The sequence below is a fragment of the Silurus aristotelis genome (genome assembly GCF_946808225.1).
Source record: "Silurus aristotelis genome assembly, chromosome: 11".
Taxonomy (NCBI): domain Eukaryota; kingdom Metazoa; phylum Chordata; class Actinopteri; order Siluriformes; family Siluridae; genus Silurus; species Silurus aristotelis.
This window is the reverse complement of record NC_139584.1, coordinates 5,808,457-5,828,456: the sequence shown is the minus strand read 5'-3', so window position 1 is coordinate 5,828,456 and position 20,000 is coordinate 5,808,457. Positions and strand designations below refer to the sequence as shown.

At 37.8% G+C, this 20,000-nt stretch overlaps 1 protein-coding gene and 1 long non-coding RNA gene across 3 annotated transcripts in view; one reads left to right on the top strand and one right to left on the bottom strand.

Moving 5' to 3' along the window:
• cacna1ea (calcium channel, voltage-dependent, R type, alpha 1E subunit a) overlaps positions 1–20,000 on the bottom strand; it is a 111,635-nt gene that overhangs the window by 76,992 nt on the left and 14,643 nt on the right. For both annotated transcript variants that reach the window (XM_083555194.1, XM_083555193.1), the window contains exon 2: positions 12,819–13,140. In XM_083555194.1, the coding sequence (XP_083411320.1) occupies positions 12,819–13,117 (299 nt within the window). In that variant the 5' untranslated portion in view covers positions 13,118–13,140. The remainder of the gene's footprint in view (positions 1–12,818; positions 13,141–20,000) is intronic.
• Positions 2,799–12,717, top strand: LOC310733827. The gene is made up of 2 exons (XR_014535891.1): positions 2,799–2,956; positions 11,467–12,717. It is a non-coding gene; the product is annotated as an uncharacterized lncRNA (long non-coding RNA).

The following is a 20,000-nucleotide window of genomic DNA, read 5'->3' as shown; positions in this document are numbered from 1 at the left end:
CTAGTAAATACTCTTTAATATTATTGTTAATTATTATTATTATATTTAGGTATAATCCTTATATTTAATCTATAAAAAAAAGGGGAGAGAGAGAGAGAGAGAGAGAGAGAGAGAGAGAGAGAGAGAGAGAGAGAGAGAGAGAGAGAGAGAGAGATATGCAGGATGTGGCGCCATCTAGAGGTAAAATCTGGAAAAATGTTATTTAAATGAATCTCTTATCTTTATTAGTGGCACAGAGTTTGGAAAAGCAGTGGCAGGAACAGATGTGTTTATCATTAGCTCCTCTTTACCTTCACTCATTTATCTCTATTCATCTGAACGGTACATTCTCATTACAAACTTTTTCCCAATATACAAACACGCAAACACAAACACATTGCAATTCATCAACACTGTTCACAACAACCAATCACTCACCACTAATGTTTCCAACATCCAACTACTCATAACCATTGTTCACAACGACTAATAACCATTATTATTAGTATTATTATTATTATTATTATTATTATTATTATTATTATTATTATTGATCTTTTGATTGAGAAAAATTATGATTAAGAGACTTGGTGTTGTTAAAATTTTCTTTCGTTTTACTGTGTACTGTACGGTATATGGGTGGAATGACAATAAAAGGCTAGTTGACTTGACCCACTGCTTCACTAGGGGGCGACACAGTCATTCACTACACACACACTTTCTTTTTCTCTGCCTTTTGCTCAAATAATGATTGTCACGGTGGTTCGTACACATTTCTGATACACACACTATTCAATTCATAATCCCCTCCCACCCTTGAGTGTTTACACTATTGCAGCAGGACCTGCTTTGTACCTCAGATTCTGCACTTACAATTCCATTTCCAACTGTGGGAACCGACACCATTTTATGTGATATAAAACAAACTAATGGTATTTGATGAGAAACAGTCCAATCTGGCAACCTGCTCATTAACTTTTTGCTTCTATCACTCGTTATTCTGTCCTGCTATCTCTTCTTCTGTCCCCTGTCCCCTGTTTCCCCCCCCCCCCCCCCTTAATGTCATATCCTTCCTCTATTCTTCTAATTTCGACTGTAATTTATTATGACATGTCTTATGTCTCTTCTGTGCTGTTTGGCCCTCCTTCTTTCCTTCTGTCCTGTTCTGTCCCCTCTTCTCATGTCCTTTCTTCTAATCTGTTGTTTTCCTTCTGTTCTCTCAGCATCTGTTCTCTCTTCTTCTGCCCTATCTTCTGTTCAGTTCTATCTCTTTTTTGTCCTTTTTCTGTTCTGTTTGCACTTTTCTTCTCCTCTCTTCTGTTCTAGCTTCTCTACTCTGTCCTGTTTTGTCATCTCTCCTTTTACCCTCAGTTTTTCTGTCTCCCATTTCCTGGTATGTCCTCTCTTCTGTCCTCTTTTCTTTTGTCATTTCATTTGACATGTCTTTTGTCTTTTCTTATGTCCTGTTTAATTGTCCTTTTTTCTCTTGTTCTGTCCTTCCTTCAGTTCTGTTCTTTCTCTTCTTCAGTACTCTCTTCCATTCTGTTATCTCTCTCTTCTTCTGTCCTTTCTTCTGTTTTGTCCTCTCTTCTTCTGTCTTTTCTTCTATTCTATCATTTCTTTTCCTGTCCTTTTTTTCTGTTCTCTCTTTTCTTTGTCCTTCCTTCTGCCATGTTTTATGCTTTCTTCTTCTATTTCTAACCTTTCCTCTTCTGTTGTGTTCTTTCTTCAGCTATTCTGTCATCTCTTCTTCTACCCTCTCTTTTTCTCTGCTCTGTTCTTCTGCCCCCCTTTATTGTCCTGTCCTCTTTTATTCTGTCATTTTTGTCTGTCATTTCATATGAGAAGCCTTATGATTCTTTGTATGTCCTGTTCTGTCCTCTCATCTTCTGTCCTTTCTTCTGTTCTGTTCTCTTTCTTCTTCTGTCCTGTTCTCTCTATGTTATTTGTTATTCTCTCTTCTAATATCCAATTCTAACCTTTCATCTTCTGTCATGCTCCATCTTCTATTCTGTCCTGGTTTGTTCCATAATCTGTTTTTTCTGCTCTGTTCTTCTGTCCCTCTTCCTGCCATGTCCTCTCTTATTCTGTCTTTTTTTTCTGTCCTTTCCTCTCTTCTTCTATCATTTCATCTGTCATTTTTAAGACCATATGTCTCTTCTTATGTCTCTTCTTATGTCCTGTTTGATCCTTCTTCTTTTGTCTTGTTTTGTGGTCTCTTCATCTTCTTCTGTTCTCTCTTTTCTTCTCTCTCGCTCTTCTTTATCCTTTCTTCTGTCATGTATTTTCCTCTCTTTGTTGTCCATTTCTAATCTTTCCAGTTCTGTCATGTTTTATCCTCTCTTCTCTCAGTTTTTTTGTCAGTTCTTTCTCAGTTCTTTCTCCTTCTGTCCTCTCTTGTCCTGTGCCGTTAGCACCGTGTGCTCTGACAGGCTCAAAATTGAAACTCTTTGCTCAAAATGAGAGTTATGTTTGTAGCGTTCGCCCGCGGTGTCAATAAATCAACAGCTTTAATAATTAAAGACGCGAAAGGGAGTTCACATATTATACAGCACTGGGACCATGGCATTTCCCTCACTCACACACACACACACACACACACACACACACACACACACACACTGCAATTTTATGGTTAGATGTATTGCAGAAAATAAAATAATTTCATTCTACACCAAAATGTTACTTTAGAAAAGAAAAAGGTTGGGAAACAGAGGGAAAGAGAGACTAAGAAAAAAGGGGAAAATAGAAGAAAGAAAAGAAGAGAGAAGACTGAAAAAAACAAAAGGGTGAGGGAACAAGACAGACAGAGAGAAAGAAAGAAAGAAAGAAAGAAAGAAAGAAAGAAAGAAAGAAAGAAAGAAAGAAAGAAAGAAAGAAAGAAAGAAAGAAAGAAAGAAAGAAAGAAAGAAAGAAAGAAAGAAAGAAAGAAAGAAAGAAAGAAAGAAAGAAAGAAAGAAAGAAAGAGAGCAGACAGGTGGAAAGAGAGACAGATAAGAGACCAGCAAAGACAGTGTTACAAATTTATGTGTTACAAATTTATTCAAGCATTAAGGACTTCAAAGACAATCACATTTCAAAACTACCATTATGCATTGTGTGTGTGTGTGTGTGTGTGTGTGTGTGTGTGTGTGTGTGTGTGTGTGTGTGTGTGTGTGTGTGTGTGTGTGTGTGTGTGTGTGTGTGTGTCACCCTGACACAGTAACTCGGTGCTGTTTGGGATATGAAACTTTACTTCGTGTTAATATGAAAAGTCGATTAGGTGGATTTTTGTAGAAATTTAACACGTAGTTCCTCCGTGTTCCTCAGTGTTCCTCAGTGTTCCTCACGTGTTCCACATCTGCATATCAACAAACCCTGAGCTATTACAGTTTTTCTCAGTTCCTTTGGAGCGTTTCTCAATTAATTCTTAATATTTGCTATTTACAAACTTTACTGAATTATATACAAACCAGTGAGTGCATTCTCAAAACAATTTGTACAAACAAGACAACGCATTGGATCTTTGCAAAAATCTGTACTTTTCTCAAAAACCTGAGTTCATCTTTTAAAATTTAATATTTGTGTCAATGAACATTTCATTCCCATCAAAATGAAAAGTCCCTTTTTATTGTTTATTTATTCATTATATAACATTTATTGTCATGTTGTCAGTATGACGGTGCTCAGTTTCAGTATTTCCTGATATAAACTAAGGCTGAATTTCTTCTGTTTGGCAGATATGAATTTGAACAGTACAATTTTATTCGTTTGATTGCGTATTTGATTTATATTGATTGCAAGAGGATTTACAGGACAGGATTCACACTTTGACTGTACTGTAATAGTGTCTGTTCGTTTCCTGGTTGTTCATCCATTTTTAGAAATTGTAATTCTGTATTTTGCTCTGTTGCCAAAAGAAGGTTCACAAGATTCACCTTTGACCTGTTTTAGAGAACCAGTTGATTATTGGTTGATCTGATGCCATACACTCTCCTTCATTAGTGACATTCAGGGTTCAGCTGCACAATTCATCAATTAAAGTCAAATAAAAAACAAAAGTTTAATTTCAGATGACAGATGATGACAACTGGTTCAACCATTTTGAATTCAACAACTTATGCAGTGAACTGATGCTGAGATATTTTGAGGTTAAGACTTCAGGTGAACCCAGTATAATATATTTTGCCCAACATGAACATAAACAACTGATAATGTAGGAAACAGCAGACACTTGTAAACAATCGATTAAATAAATCTACCAAAGCATTTGCAATGCTAAATAAAGCAATGATAATTTTTTTATGATGAGCACAAGTGACAAGTAAATGATGTGGAGGTTGAACAAGTAGTTTTAAAAATTTAATTTCTGATGTGAGAAACGCTCCAAAGCAACTGAGAAAAACGAATGCAGAAGTCTGATACAGAGCAATGTTATTCCGCTCTGTGTGTGTGTGTGTGTGTGTGTGTGTGTGTGTGTGTGTGTGTGTGTGTGTGTGTGTGTGTGTGTGTCTCACTTTTCTTCAGGGAATAATAAAAGCTTTAGCCTTAAAAAAAGTTTGGCAAGCTTCAGCAGACAGACAGACAGACAGACAGACAGACAGACAGACAGACAGACAGACAGACAGACAGACAGACAGACAGACAGACAGACAGATAGATAGATAGATAGATAGATAGATAGATAGATAGATAGATAGATAGATAGATAGATAGATAGATAGATAGATATGAAAATGTGCGTCACCAAAACCAGTAGTAAACGTTTCATTAAGAGGAAAAGTTGCACAAAGTAGAGACATGTTTCAGTAGAACGCTGTCACTTCATTGTGCTGTATTGTAAAGTCAACTCTCTCAGACTGACAGCAGGAAAACCATTGAAAGAAATTATGAGGTAAACAGAAATGTCTTCTATTCCTCTTTCAGCTACATTAATGGCATAACTTTTCATTAAGCAGCAGATGTTGGATTGGTGTTTATCAATGTTATCTTTCTCTCTCGAGCCTGGAGAGGAGCACGGAGGTGGAACAGCTGCACAGCGTGTCAACTAACGCTAACAACAGCAACGGATAAAGCATTGTGCATTCCCATCATATCTGTGTGTGGGTTTATATCATGTGCACTCAGACATTTGTGATCCATGTATACAGTGAGGAAAATAAGTATTTGAACACCCTGCTATTTTGCAAGTTCTCCCACTTAGAAATCATGGAGGGGTCTAAAATTGTCATCGTAGGTGCATGTCCACTGTGAGAGACATAATCTAAAAAAAAAAATCCAGAAATCACAATGTATGATTTTTAAACTATTTATTTGTATGATACAGCTGCAAATAAGAATTTGAACACCTGAGAAAGTCAATGTTAATATTTGGTACAGTAGCCCTTGTTTGCAATTACAGAGGTCAAACGTTTCCTGTAGTTTCTCACCAGGTTTGCACACACTGCAGGAGGGATTTTGGCCCACTCCTCCACACAGATCTTCTCTAGATCAGTCAGGTTTCTGGCCTGTCGCTGAGAAACACGGAGTTTGAGCTCCCTCCAAAGATTCTCTATTGGGTTTAGGTCTGGAGACTGGCTAGGCCATGCCAGAACCTTGATATGCTTCTTACAGAGCCACTCCTTGGTTATCCTGGCTGTGTGCTTCGGGTCATTGTCATGTTGAAAGACCCAACCTTGACCCATCTTTAATGCTCTAACTGAGGGAAGGAGGTTGTTCCCCAAAATCTCGCAATACATGGCCCCAGTCATCCTCTCCTTAATACAGTGCAGTCGCCCTGTCCCATGTGCAGAAAAACACCCCCAAAGCATGATGCTACCACCCCATGCTTCACAGTAGGGATGGTGTTCTTGGGATGGTACTCATCATTCTTCTTCCTCCAAACACGTTTAGTGGAATTATGACCCAAAAGTTCTATTTTGGTCTCATCTGACCACATGACTTTCTCCCATGACTCCTCTGGATCATCCAAATGGTCATTGGCAAACTTAAGACGTGCCTGGACATGTGCTGGTTTAAGCAGGGGAACCTTCCGTGCCATGCATGATTTCAAAACCATGACGTCTTAGTGTATTACCAACAGTAACCTTGGAAACGGTGGTCCCAGCTCTTTTCAGGTCATTGACCAGCTCCTCCCGTGTAGTTCTGGGCTGATTTCTCACTTTCCTTAGGATCATTGAGACCCCACGAGGTGAGATCTTGCATGGAGCCCCAGTCCGAGGGAGATTGACAGTCATGTTTAGCTTCTTCCATTTTCTAATGATTGCTCCAACAGTGGACCTTTTTTCACCAAGCTGCTTGGCAATTTCCCCGTAGCCCTTTTCAGCCTTGTGGAGGTGTACAATTTTGTCTCTAGTGTCTTTGGACAGCTCTTTGGTCTTGGCCATGTTAGTAGTTGGATTCTTACTGATTGTATGGGGTGGACAGGTGTCTTTATGCAGCTAACGACCTCAAACAGGTGCATCTAATTTAGGATAATAAATGTAGTGGAGGTGGACATTTTAAATGCAGACTAACAGGTCTTTGAGGGTCAGAATTCTAGCTGATAGACAGGTGTTCAAATACTTATTTGCAGCTGTATCATACAAATAAATAGTTTAAAAATCATATATTGTGATTTCTGGATTTTTTTTTTTTAGATTATGTCTCGCACAGTAGACATGCACCTACGATGACAATTTTAGACCCCTCCATGATTTCTAAGTGGGAGAACTTGCAAAATAGCAGGGTGTTCAAATACTTATTTTCCTCACTGTATGTGTGTGTGTGTGTGTGTGTGTGTGTGTGTGTGTGTGTGTGTGTGTGTGTGTGTGTGTGTGTGTGTGTGTTTATGATCAATGCCTCACCTTTTGACATATTAACATCAATTATTCACAAACATAAACTACATAGTACACAAACCATTACCCATCATGCTTTGTTAACACAAGGTCTTTGTAAACAGGGTGTGCTCCGTTTGGCTAAAAGACAGGACAGGATGGGACAAATAGGAAGGTGAAAAACACAGACGCTGAGTTGGTCTGTAAATATCACGGACCAGAAATGTGTGTAAATGTTAACAGAGGAATCAAGAAATACACTTTTGGTAAAAGTTTTAGGTTTCGATTTAGAACCTTGTTGTTCTATAATTATTACATATCTAAGAACACACAACTGTAATGCTGATGATGACGCTTATGATGATGATTCATCTGGTGGAGATGATGATGAAGGTTGTGATGATGTTGGATAGATAAAAAAAAAAAATTATTGTGGTGGAGATGATGAAGTGGAGATGACGTTGAAGATGTTGATGATGATGAAGAAGGTTGTGATGATAACGTGGTGGATATGATGATCATGATACTGGTAGAGATGATGATGATAGTGGTGGTGATGATTATGAAGATAGAAAGGTTATAGTGGTGGAGGTGATGATGAAGGTTCTGTTGATGAATAGAATAGAATAGAATAGAATAGAATAGAATAGAATAGAATAGAATAGAATAGAATAGAATAGAATAGAATAGTGATAATGATTGTAGTGGTGAATGTGATAATTATAATGATGGTGGTGTTGGTAGTGATGATGATGATCATGATGATGATTGTGGTGGTGGTCGTAATGATGATCATGTGGTGGTGATGATGATGAAGGTTGTGTTGATGGTGATAATAATTGTAGTTGTGAATGTGATAATGATGATGATGGTGGTGGTTGTAGTGGTAATGATGATCATGTGGTGGTGATGATGATGATGATGATGATGATGATGATGATGATGAAGGTTGTGTTGATGGTGGTGGTGATAATCGTAGTAGTGAAGATAATGGTGATGATGATAGTGGTGGAGATGATGATGATGATGATGATGATGATGATTACGATTGTGAGGGATCACTTCCCTGTTTCATATTCTCCGTTTTTACCTTTCACTTCCTCTTCCTTCTTCTCAGCTCTAAATTAGCCAAACATCATGTATGAAATATTAAGGTGATTTATAATGATGATGTTCACATTCATTAGAAGAACTGAGATGAACTCATTAGACCTCCTGATGAGAAGTAATTCCGTTTTTGTTCAACGTTTGCTACCAAATTAAATATGGGTTTTATTGTACTGTATATGAAATTGGATTTGTGGGCTAGAAGGCAAAGTTCACAATTGGACATTTCATAATAGAGAAAATAAACAGAATATAAAAGTTGGAGATGTTTACAGTCTGTTATTACATTTTTTTTAAAAGTCCACTAACTGGCTATTTTATAGCAGAAGTTTAATGTAGAACAGATTTAAGGTGCTGACGATGAACCAAAAAAACCTTCTAAAAAACCTTTGAGAAACCTGAGGATCCTACAGCATTGTTTAGATGCTTTAAATTTCACCCTATTTTTGTGGAAATGAAGGAAGAATTTGACTAAAAATACAATGCACAGCATGTTCCTCAAGCCAAACATTATGAAAGAACATTCTGTCCTCCACATTTCAGTTCTCATCAGAACAGGGAGAAGATATTAGAAGATATTTTTTCATCTCTAGGGCACACATTAATGGAGAACATGTCCTAACATGTATCAGAGCCATGGGACTGAGCTTAGTGATTAATTCTTTCCCAGAAACTTAGATTAAGTAATAATAATAACATCCCAGGAGATTCTCACAGCTCGTCCCAACATGGCAGGGAGATGATTTGGAATATCTTTAAACAAACTCCATGTATAATTACTAAATAACACATCATTAAAAATCATAATTTGATTGTTTTCTGCCCTTTTAAAGGGATTTCATATCATCATGCATCCCTGATCATCTGTGCTGATTGTCCAAATGGACTTTACAAACCTCTTGAAGTTTCTCCTCACTGATCATCTCACTAGATAAACACCAGATTCATGGAAGTTTGTTTTTTATTCTCCGAAAAATGGAACTCATTTAAACCTTGGTCTGGAAACACCAGGCTCTGCAAATATTAAACAACTTATGAAAATTATATCTAATTATATCTATATTTATTTACACTATAAAGACAAAAGTTCGCGGGCATCTAGAGAATCACGTTTATCATTCTACCTCCAGTTTTGTTTGGGGAAGAAACACATAATGCTGAAAAAGACTAGTGACCTAATACTTTTGTCCATATAATGATCTTTTATCGTTTGTTTTACTTTCCGCAATAAATATTTCATTCAGCATTTCATTGTTTTTTTAAAAGACATCTAGATGAGCGACTGAGCAACATCTTATCATAAACTACATGATATTTCCCAAAGTTTGTGCACCCCTGAAATCAAGCTCATACGTCCTTGTTAAACTTTTTATTCCAGATTTATTTCTACTGGTATAATAAGCTTTACTTTTTTAAAAAGACTTTCCACATCTTGAAAAAATCAGAATCTGGAAACACCTGGAAAAATGTTCATTGTATAAGACCCTCTTTCCGTGTTTCACATTATATATTTAATTTGTCATTATTTAATTATATCTATCATCTATCATAGCCTTACCAAACTGTACATATGTAAATGTTTTGCAATGCTATTAATGCACTTAATGTGTTAGATCCAGGTTTAGGGTTAGAAGGGGTTAGAACTGACAATAAATCTAATCTGATCTAATCTAATCTAATCTAATCTAAAGAACACAATATAAGGAATGTAGATTCATCTGGACACTAGAGAAATTAACTGAAAACTATGGAGCAAAGTATATACAAACATCTATGAAATAATTGAAAATAGAGAACAAAATGCAAGAGCTATAAGAAACTTGAGAACTCAACAAACATCTGGAATCCAAGAAACATAAAAAACCTAAAAGCAATTTTTTTGTGTGTTAAACCCATAGTCTTGTGGTCAGGATGGTGTTTTTGCTGCTTGAGTTATTATTATTTTACTGAGTTCTAAATCCAAAAATCATTTCTGAGAGAGTCGGGTATCATCATGTGTTTGCACCAGAAACTGACCTGAAGCCTCACATCTGCTCTTTTAATTAAGAAGTTTAATAAATAAACATGAGTAAAAAATGAAGCTGCTCTGATCCCAGTCAACTGCTTTCAACAATTTTTCATCACTGCAATTTTGGAGGCAATCAGGCATGTGGTTGCCATGGTAACTCCGGTGACCTGGAGCACTTTAAAGGATAACAAGGCTGAGGAGAATGAGAAGGATGAGACCGGACCCTCGTTAGCGCCTCAGTTCCTCCTTCAGCATCATATTAACACTGGTTAATCTGAGCCATAATGAAAACCTCAGACATGTGGAAATACATCAACACTCTGTGCTACAAGTCTACTTTTAATGAGATCATGTACACTCGTTGCACACACACAGACACACACAGACACACAGATGTGAGATGTATGATCATTGAAGGGTGAAGTAAATGTGAGTTTTTATCCAGGTGAAATAAATGAACGAGGGTCAAATTTTTATATAAAGTGTGTGTGTGTGTGTGTGTGTGTGTGTGTGTGTGTGTGTGTGTGTGTGTGTGTGTGTGTGTGTGTGTGTGTGCATGCGTGCGTGCATGTGTGTGTATGTAGAGGTGATGCATTCATTCACCCCCTGGGTAGCAGTGTAGATCTACCACAGTAATAAAGTGAGACAAAATATCTGTTATTCTCTCTCTATCACTTTCTCTCTTACACACACACACACACACACACACACACACACACACACACACACACACACACACACACACCACATTACAAATTTCTACTCTTAAATAGCTTCATTTTGAGTCAGAGTTCCTGCTTCACTTATTTTCCGACTGTCAGACAGAGATGAAACAGCTGTAACAATAAACTCATTTAGTCCACAATATTATATATATTCTACTTCCTGTTTGTCTTGTTGTCATAGAAACTCAGAGTAAGGGACCTTCAACCAAAAGGAAATTAAGAATACCTGGACTCTAAAGAATAAATTAAAGAAGAAAGCAAACATACAAAGAAAAAAACATACAGAAATTGAGGAACAAAAGAAATCACATTTGGGACACTTAGAATTTCTGGAAACATATATACTAAGTAAAGTAAGAAACTGTACATCTGTAAACTGTGATATAAAAATAAGATGGAAAAACAAAACTAGAAACGCTAGTTTTGGGAACATGGGGAAAAGGAAAATTTTGAAATTAGGCAAAATATATATATATATATATAGAAACATCTGGAATTAAAAAACATTTTCTAGAATGTATGGAAAATGTTTCACATTATGCAAACTAACATTAAAGAACCACAGAAGAAATATGAAGACAAACCACTTTGAACAAAACGAATAATCTAAGAAAATATAGAAGAACTATAGTAGAAACAGCTGGATATATGGGAGAAATTTAATCTGGAACATCGGGAAATATAAGAAAATTTATATTAAGAAGGAAAAGGTAAATTAAAAAAAATGTGGAAATAAGAAAGCATCTGGAAACAAGATTTTAAAATAATGGAATATCTGGAAACTGGAAAAGAAACAAACTAGAAACATCTGGAAAACATAAATTACTCATAAATAGGAAACATAATTTAGTAAAGAAAGAAAGAAAGAAAGAAAGAAAGAAAGAAAGAAAGAAAGAAAGAAAGAAAGAAAGAAAGAAAGAAAGAAACTCAAAACATCTGCAATTCGAAATAATCAAATTAGGGAACAAATAATTTTTTTAACATATGGAAACTAGGATGAACATCTGGAAATAAGGGAAGTAAAGACACAGAACTAGGATAACTTTCTTTCGGCTTCTCCTATTAGGGGTCGCCACAGCAGATCATCCGTATTTATGATCCGCATGTTAGATTTGGCACATGTTTTTTCACTGGATGCCCTTCCTAACGCAACCCTACCCATTTATCCGGGCTTGGGACCGGCACTAAGAGTGCAATGACTTGTGCAACCCTAATGGCTGGGGTCGGTTCCCTGACCGGGGATCAAACTCGGGCCGCAGCGGTGAGATCGCTGCATCCTAACCACTAGACCACCAGGGGACCTATAGACACAGAACTAGGATACAGAACTAAAAACAGCTGTAAATAAAGAAAATAAAAAAATTTCTGGAACTACAAAAATAGTAAATACTAATAAAAATGGGAAAATTGTAAATATCTGAAACCAGAAATCTTATGAACAAAACATATGGATAGATCTTTTAAGCACAAGGGACAGTAGGACCGTGTGTGAGTGCTAGCTATAATATTTGCTACATTCAATTTGGAGCATCAGTGGAAAAACTACAAAATCAAACTGTGTGTGTGTGTGTGTGTGTGTGTGTGTGTGTGTGTGTGTGTGTGTGTGTGTGTGTGTGTGTGTGTGTGTGTTGCATTAATATTTGCCTGCACAGTCACATCAATTACATGCTGCGCTTTCAAATCAGCTCATTTGTTTAAAAGCCTCTTGCAGCGGAACTGAGTTCTCCTCCGGGCCTCGGGCCAAACACTCACTCCGTCCCACCTCCTGAGATTAACTCCGAGGTTCTGTCCTGAATCTAAAAATAATCCTATGTGAACGCTTAAAGTAAGTAAAGAATATTTGGATCTCACAAACAATGAACATTTGTCAACCAAGGGAAAAAATACATCTGAAAACATCTGGAAACTATGCAGCAAAATCAGACAACAAGAAAACTCTCAAAACAAGAAAAGGAGTTCTTTTCTGGAAAAGGAGAACACAAAATCTAAGGGGAAAAATAACAACACAACAGTAAAAACCAACAAACATAAATGAATACAAAAACACCTGGAATGTACTCTGTGGAGTGAGTAAAAACAAGACAACATCTGGAAACCTGATTAATGAGGTGCGTGTGTGAGTGTGTGTGTGTGTGTGTGTGTGTGTGTGTGTGTGTGTGTGTGTGTGTGTGTGTGTGTGTGTGTGTGTGTGAGTGCACTCACTCCCATTCTTTGCGTCGTGCCTGTGGTGTGCTCTGTATCTTGTGAGCCTGATGAGCTTTAATGATGTCCCTCTGCTCGATAAGGCCTCCTCTCCTGCGAGTGAACAGAGTGGGGCTGACCCCTGTTTGTCCCCCCATTCCCCCCATCGCCCCCAGCCCTCCCTCTTCTGTCTGGCAGAGGGCATCACAGCTGGCTGCATGAGGTAAGAGTGGATCGAGCAGCGCCCCCCGGTGTTTATGCCACCTCTCTGTGTCCTGGCACAACGCTGGCACTGCGAGGACGTTGCTGACTTCCAGCATGGCGCCTCTCTCTCAGCATCACGCTGTGGAAAAACACACGAAAACAGACACCATTTATTCTTAATCTGTGCAATCAGTGCAAAGTGGGAGGGGCTACCCTTGGATACAATTTAGGGATGTGCATCTCCATAACTGAGGTTGATGTGGCCACCCAACAAAGGTTCACTAGTGTCTTTAACTTTTAGGTAACAATGAAAATATTTACTAATGTTTTTTTTGTCTCTCCTTGACACTCTCTCTCTCTCTCTCTCTCTCTCTCTCTCTCTCTCTCTCTCTCTCTCTCTCTCTCTCACTCTCTCTCTCGCTCTCTCTTGCTTAAGTTAAACATGCTACTGAAGTACCAGTGTTTCTGTCCCTTTTTTCTCTTCAGATCGGCCTGGTTCATCCCAACACCCTGCCTCTGGATGGCGTTTTCTTCAATTGGAGACACTCTGTCCAGGTGAGGATGGTAACACATGAACAGCCTAAAGATCCATGGGGTTCTTCCTCATCTCAGGGAGTTTTTCCTTATCATAGTCACGGGATGGTAATTTAATGGATGTTTAATAGACACTCAGATTTCTTGTGATACAAACAGCTTTCATATTTCACACATCTCTCTGCAGGATCCTTAACATCTGGCACATCAATTCATTTACATTTACAAGTTTGGATGATCCAGATGTGAGACGCCTTCAACATTATTTACCACGATTATATATTTTCCTGTGCAATTGAGCACAACTGTAAACCTAAAATCTTTTTTTATAAACTCAACTTCATTTAGTGTGGATAATTGAGCCGTTTACTCATTGAGCTCAGCTAATTGGGCTCTTGTTTAACAAACACACAAATCTCTCTCTCTCTCCAAATATGCACTTGAGAGGTTCAGTTCTTGTGTTTACCATTCTTCATCCTAACTCTACCAACCTGTCTGGTCCTTCATCCGAACCTGTCCCCCCAGAAACTTATCCTTCGTGTCTACTCCGGCCCCCACACTATCCCAGGACAGGGCGGTCGTTCATCCTGATCCTGCCCCCTGCAATTTGATTATTCATGTACCCCCAACCCAACCGCAGACCCCCCCCCCCCCACACACACACACACACACACACCTTTATTTAGCACTAATTTATCATACATTCTAACCCCAACCCCACACAAATCCATCATTTATCCTAACCCCACCCCCACACAAACTAATCATTTATCCTAACCCCACCCTCAAACTAACCATGTCCTTCATCTTAATCCCACCCCCCAAAAAAAATAATCCTTCATCCTAACCCTACCCCACATATTAAAAATTTTAAATGGTCATTTGGTGTTTTCTGAAGATCTTTTTTTGCTAGTAACTAAAAAACGTTAGCAGATTTATAGCTGAGTTCATGTTGGAAAAAACCCCAACTCAGAGCCATTTGTAGTAAAAGTGCAACAATGAAAGTGAAAGCTCAGCAAAAGACAAAACTCGTTCCCTCCTTCACACAAGAGTAAAAGCTTTATACTACTGCACTGCTGACTTTCAGCCCGAAGCTGCATTCATGATGGGGGCCACAGGTCATTTCGCTGTAATTCAAACACAATGTAGACAAATTACATATGAAGATCAGGACAGATCAGGACAGAGTCATTTGGAAAAAATGCTAACAGTCATTCACAAAACACTTTCAACATTTGGCATAATTTACCTAAATACACAATGAAGCATAAATTGATCTAATTTGTTTACGCGAGTAGTTTGGCCTAACGAGCAAAACACACAAACACACACACACACACACACACACACACACACACACACACACACACACAAATGCATAGCTAAAGTGCACTGACTTGGTGTGTTTATTGCGGCCCGGTTAAAGCGACTCAGTGTTAATTACTCGCCCCCTCGTCTATAGAGAGTGTGAAGCAGGACCTGACGGAGCATAAATTAAAACGAGCAGGCAAATAAAGCGACGTGAGAGGGAGGAGAGTGCAGAAATCACTACAGAGTTGAGCTCTGATGGAGACAGAGATGGAGACACATGAACATGATGAACAGCGCTCTCTCTCTCTCCATCTCAGGGATTTCTATTCCTACAGGTGGAGGCGGAATAATGTTCTCTAAAACAGTTACATTTTCTGTTTGTTTTTTTTTACTTCTGCGATAAATATTCTGCTGAGTTTGTTGAACAATCAAAATAATCAATCTGCAGCACTGAGTGTTTACTGAAAGCTCATCTCATATGTTTAATTTCATCCAAAACGAAAATTCCAGCTTCATTTCAAAAAGGTCTAAAAGATGACCATGTTTCAGTTAAATTCTCCTAGAAGTCATGTACACAGAATCATTTATTCAGAATAAACAAGCATATACTCCTCTAAAATTACATCTATTCTTCATCCCCTTTACCTCACCCTCACACTAATCCTGCCATTCATCCTAACCCTGCCCTTCATCCTAACCATGTCCCACATCCTATGTTCACTTCCAAAGAAATTCAATGTTCACCCTAATCCTGCCTCCATACTAACCCTGTCCTTCATCCTAACTCCACTTTCACAAAAACTCAGCTTACATCATATTGATGCGCCACAGTAACCATATCTATTATCCTAACTCTGTCCAGACATTAACCCTTACCTTCATCCTAATCTGACCCTCACGCCATCTAATTCTTCATCCTAACTTTGTCCCCACAATAGTCCTGTCCGACATTTTAAACCCACTCTCACACTTACCCTGTTTTTACTCCATTTTCATAAAATAAATTTCAAAATAAAAATCCTTCCCAACCACACCCCCACATTAATCCACCCTTTAATCCACCTCACCCCACACCCACATTAGCCCTGTCCTACAACCACAATTCCAATTTTTAAGAAAAAAATAAGGTTATTTTAAATTTGATGGCTGCAACACGTCTCAAAAAAGTTGGGATGGGGCAACAAAAATCTGGAAAGTATGTGTTATTCAAATTAAACAGTTGGAGAAACATTTTGTAACTAATGAGGTTAATTTACAACAGATCAGTAAGATGATTGGGTATAAATAGTGTATTTTAAAAAGGAAGAGTCTGTCAGAAGTAAAGATGGGCATAATGCGCTTCAACAATCTAAGAAAGAGTGTGTCTACAAATTGTGGAACAATTTCAGAAAGTAAAATTTGCAAAATCTCTGTGCACAAGGGACAAAGGTGAAAATCAATATTGAATTCTTATGATCTTTAGGCCCTCAGGTGGCACTGAATTTAAAACGGTTATTAATCTGTAATGGGAATCACGCATGGCCTCATTTACATCTGTAGAAATCATTGTCTGTGAACACAGTTTGCCATGTCATCCACAAATACTGGTTAAATCTCTATCATGCAAAAAAGAAGGCATGCATGAAAATGATCCAGAAATGCCGCCATCCTCTATGGGCCGAATTAAAATTTTTATGTATTTTTGTAAACCATGGACACCATGTCCTATGAACTAAAGAGGAGAGGGATCATCTCGCTTGTTATCATTGTTCAGTTCAAAAAGTCACATCTCTGATGGTCTGAAAGTGCATTACTGCCAGTGGAATGGGCAGCTTACACATTTAGAAAAGCTCCATCAATGCTGAACAGTATAAACAGGTATTAGACCAACAAATTCTCTTTTTCAGGGAATGCCTTGCATACCTGAGCTCTATTACTATTACTACATCTATTACTATTAGAAGAGTCTGGGTGGTGAACAGTCTAGACTAGTGGTCCCCAACCCCAGCACTGGTCCATGGGTCAAATTACCAGATTCTCTCTGTCACATCTGTCTATGATTCACTCTTGAAGCATGTCATCGACAGTGCCTCGGTCACATGTCTTACCTACATCCGCTACCTTCCTAAAGGGGCTGCTCCACCCGGTAACACATAATAATATATATATATTATTATTATTATTATATATAAGACATTACCACTAAATTGAAACCCCCAAGCTAGCAAAATAAACAAAAAACAACACAGTGGATTCACGTTTATTATTATATTTAGAAAATACCAGTTTTTATGCAGGTTGTATCATTTTATTTTGTTGTATTTATCCGCCACACCTTAAAGGCCGGTCCGTAAAAATCATGTCTGACATTAAACTGAACCATGGCGCAAAAAAGTTTAGGGGCCGCTGGTCTAGATCTTTCACCATTTGAAAACATTTGAAATGAAAAACACAGCAAAGGACACCCAGGACTGTTGAGCAGCTAAAAGACACATATGGGACAAAATTCCTTTCTTAAAACTCATACCCAAGATGTTTACGTGAAGAAGACATGATTCTACATAATGTTAAACATGGTCCTGTCTCAAATTTTTTGAGACCTGTTGCAGACAAGAAAGAAATTCTTATAATCTTATATATTCTCAGTTTAAACTTTTGATATGTTTTTGATTTATTGTAAATAGAATATGGATGTATGAAATTTGCAAATCATTGCATTCTATTTTATTTACATTTTACACAGTGTCCCAACTTTTTTGGAATATGGGTTGTACATACTTACTCCACCCCACACTAACTCTGTCCTTCATCTATCATGTAGCAAAATGTAATATAATGTAATAACTTACTCATAAAGAACATATTCATTTTTAATCACCGCATTATCTGTGTAAAGCTGCTTTGAGACAATGTTCATTGTTAAAAGCGCTATACAAATAAAAATGAATTGAATTGAATTGAATTGAATATAGTCAAATCTGAACCACAAATTTTTTTTCTGAAATTTGTGTCCATATGGTGCAATACCATAATAAACAATTGGGGTGCTGTTAAACCATATAACATCAGATCAGGTTCATAAAATATCATAAACAGATAGTTTTGGCGTTGATTAAATTTTTTTGTGTTGCTGAGCTCAAAAGAGGAGGTTCATCTTTAACCTGCCCCCTGGTGGATATTGAATTATGGAAGGAACATTTATGGAAGGAGTCTCCAGTACCAGTTCTTTGTAACAATCAGTAGTTTATGCAACATTTATGGAAGGAGTAACTGATTAGGATGGCTGGGTTGACGAGAATGTGTGTTTGTACCTGCTACAATGTAAGCAAGAACTAACAGGAAATAACTTGTTTTACTGACACCGAATTGATTCATTTTATTATTTGAAGTCCAAGACAACAGAGGAATAAATCATATTCCTTAATTAAAGCTCCGACAACTCTTAAATGCATGACGACTTCACATTTCCTTCAGGACCAAGTGACTCAGACAGTCTGAGATGAATTTCCTTCACCAAATCCACACATTTTTAGTTTGGGAGCATTTGTTACAGGAAGCTGGGGGCGGACTGGAGCTTAGGGTTAATAGGAGAGCAGATGTGAGCGCTGGAGACACACTCACACTCTCTTATTTCCTATTGTTCCTCTCTCTGACAGATATTTTACCTGCTGATGTTTTTTAGCCTTCAGGAAGATAATATTTTTTTACTCCAGTGTATTGATTTGGAACAGCAGGAGAGCTAAGAGAAAATGAGAAGCTGTTATTATCAGAGATGTCAGACCACTGGATTGTGATTGGCTGGAAGGAAGGTGTGAGTTTAGAGCATTGAGCACACAGGTAGTCTGCGGTCAGTTTAATCAGTGTTTTAAAAGAATGCGCTGCTTATACACGCCTGTAACCATAGCAACATACAGTACTAGGTCCGTGCAGAGTGAGACAGCTATTGTAAGTATTTTCCTAATGACCTCACTGAGCTAGATGGAGGATTTTTTGCGTGGGGTGTAACTTATATGGTGAATACATTGATTTCGATAAATGTATTTGATGAGCTAGAAAAGAGGAAACTTTCAGATGAGAAATATGAAGAAAAGCTTTAGGTCTACAGAGAACTTGAACTCCCAGCCACCCACATCACACTTACATACCCAGTCACACAGCTTCTATTGATACATACCTGTTCTAAATTTCACACACCTCTTGCAGACTATTTAAAGGAGATTTAGTCATTTTGTTACTCTTATATATAAAACCTTGCTCTTGTGTTTGCATCTTTGGTTTTGATCATGTGTTTTGTTAATGGTCTTGTCTCTGGATTACCCTGTATATGTTGTTTGCTGATCATCTGAATTTTTGCATGACTTGAACTTAGAATATATTTGGAATTGTTTGCGAGCCTTTCACTAAAAACTGCCTTAACTCCAACTGCATCTGTCAGAGGCTTCATTATCTGACAATGAAGAGTTAGCACCAACAGCTTAATTATTAGAGATGCGACACAGTGGCACCACTTTATCCCTGTGAATGATTTACAGCAGCAGATTTCTAAATCGTTCTACATATAACAAGCTGTATATAAAATAGGCTACGAAAATAAAGCGTTACTTTTATCCATGCAGTCAGTTTTGCTCTGCAGTCATCAATGACATCTTTGACTTGTCAGTGCTGGTAAGGGACAATGGTGTAAGGTGGTAATCCATGGCTAGGTGTGAGGAGTTACACCATTTTAGAGCACTCTGCTTCACCTCAGGCCATTGATAAACTCCTCTGTGCTGATCAAATCGGAAGAAATAAAGCTACAGATTTACCTCTGACACGCTACACATTTTCCCTATGTGGTACATAAATGCATATCTCCTTAAAAAAAACTTCACCAATGTCCATTCATAAACTCTGAATTCTAGTGCTACTTAAATTAGAGAAAAGGCAGTCTATAATTTTTTAAGAATGGAAGTTAGTTGATTTAAAAACATGTAAAAAATTCACAAGTGCAGTTGGAAAAACCCTCAAAAAATATGATGAAATATCCTCTCATGTGGAAAGGAGGATCAGGAGCTAGTTCTGCTACAGAGGAAAAGTTTACGTCCTTTGTTCTGATGAAGTCCAAATTTGAGATTTTTGGTTCTAAACGACATGTTTTTGTTGAACATACAGAGGATGAACTGGCTAAGCCACGCC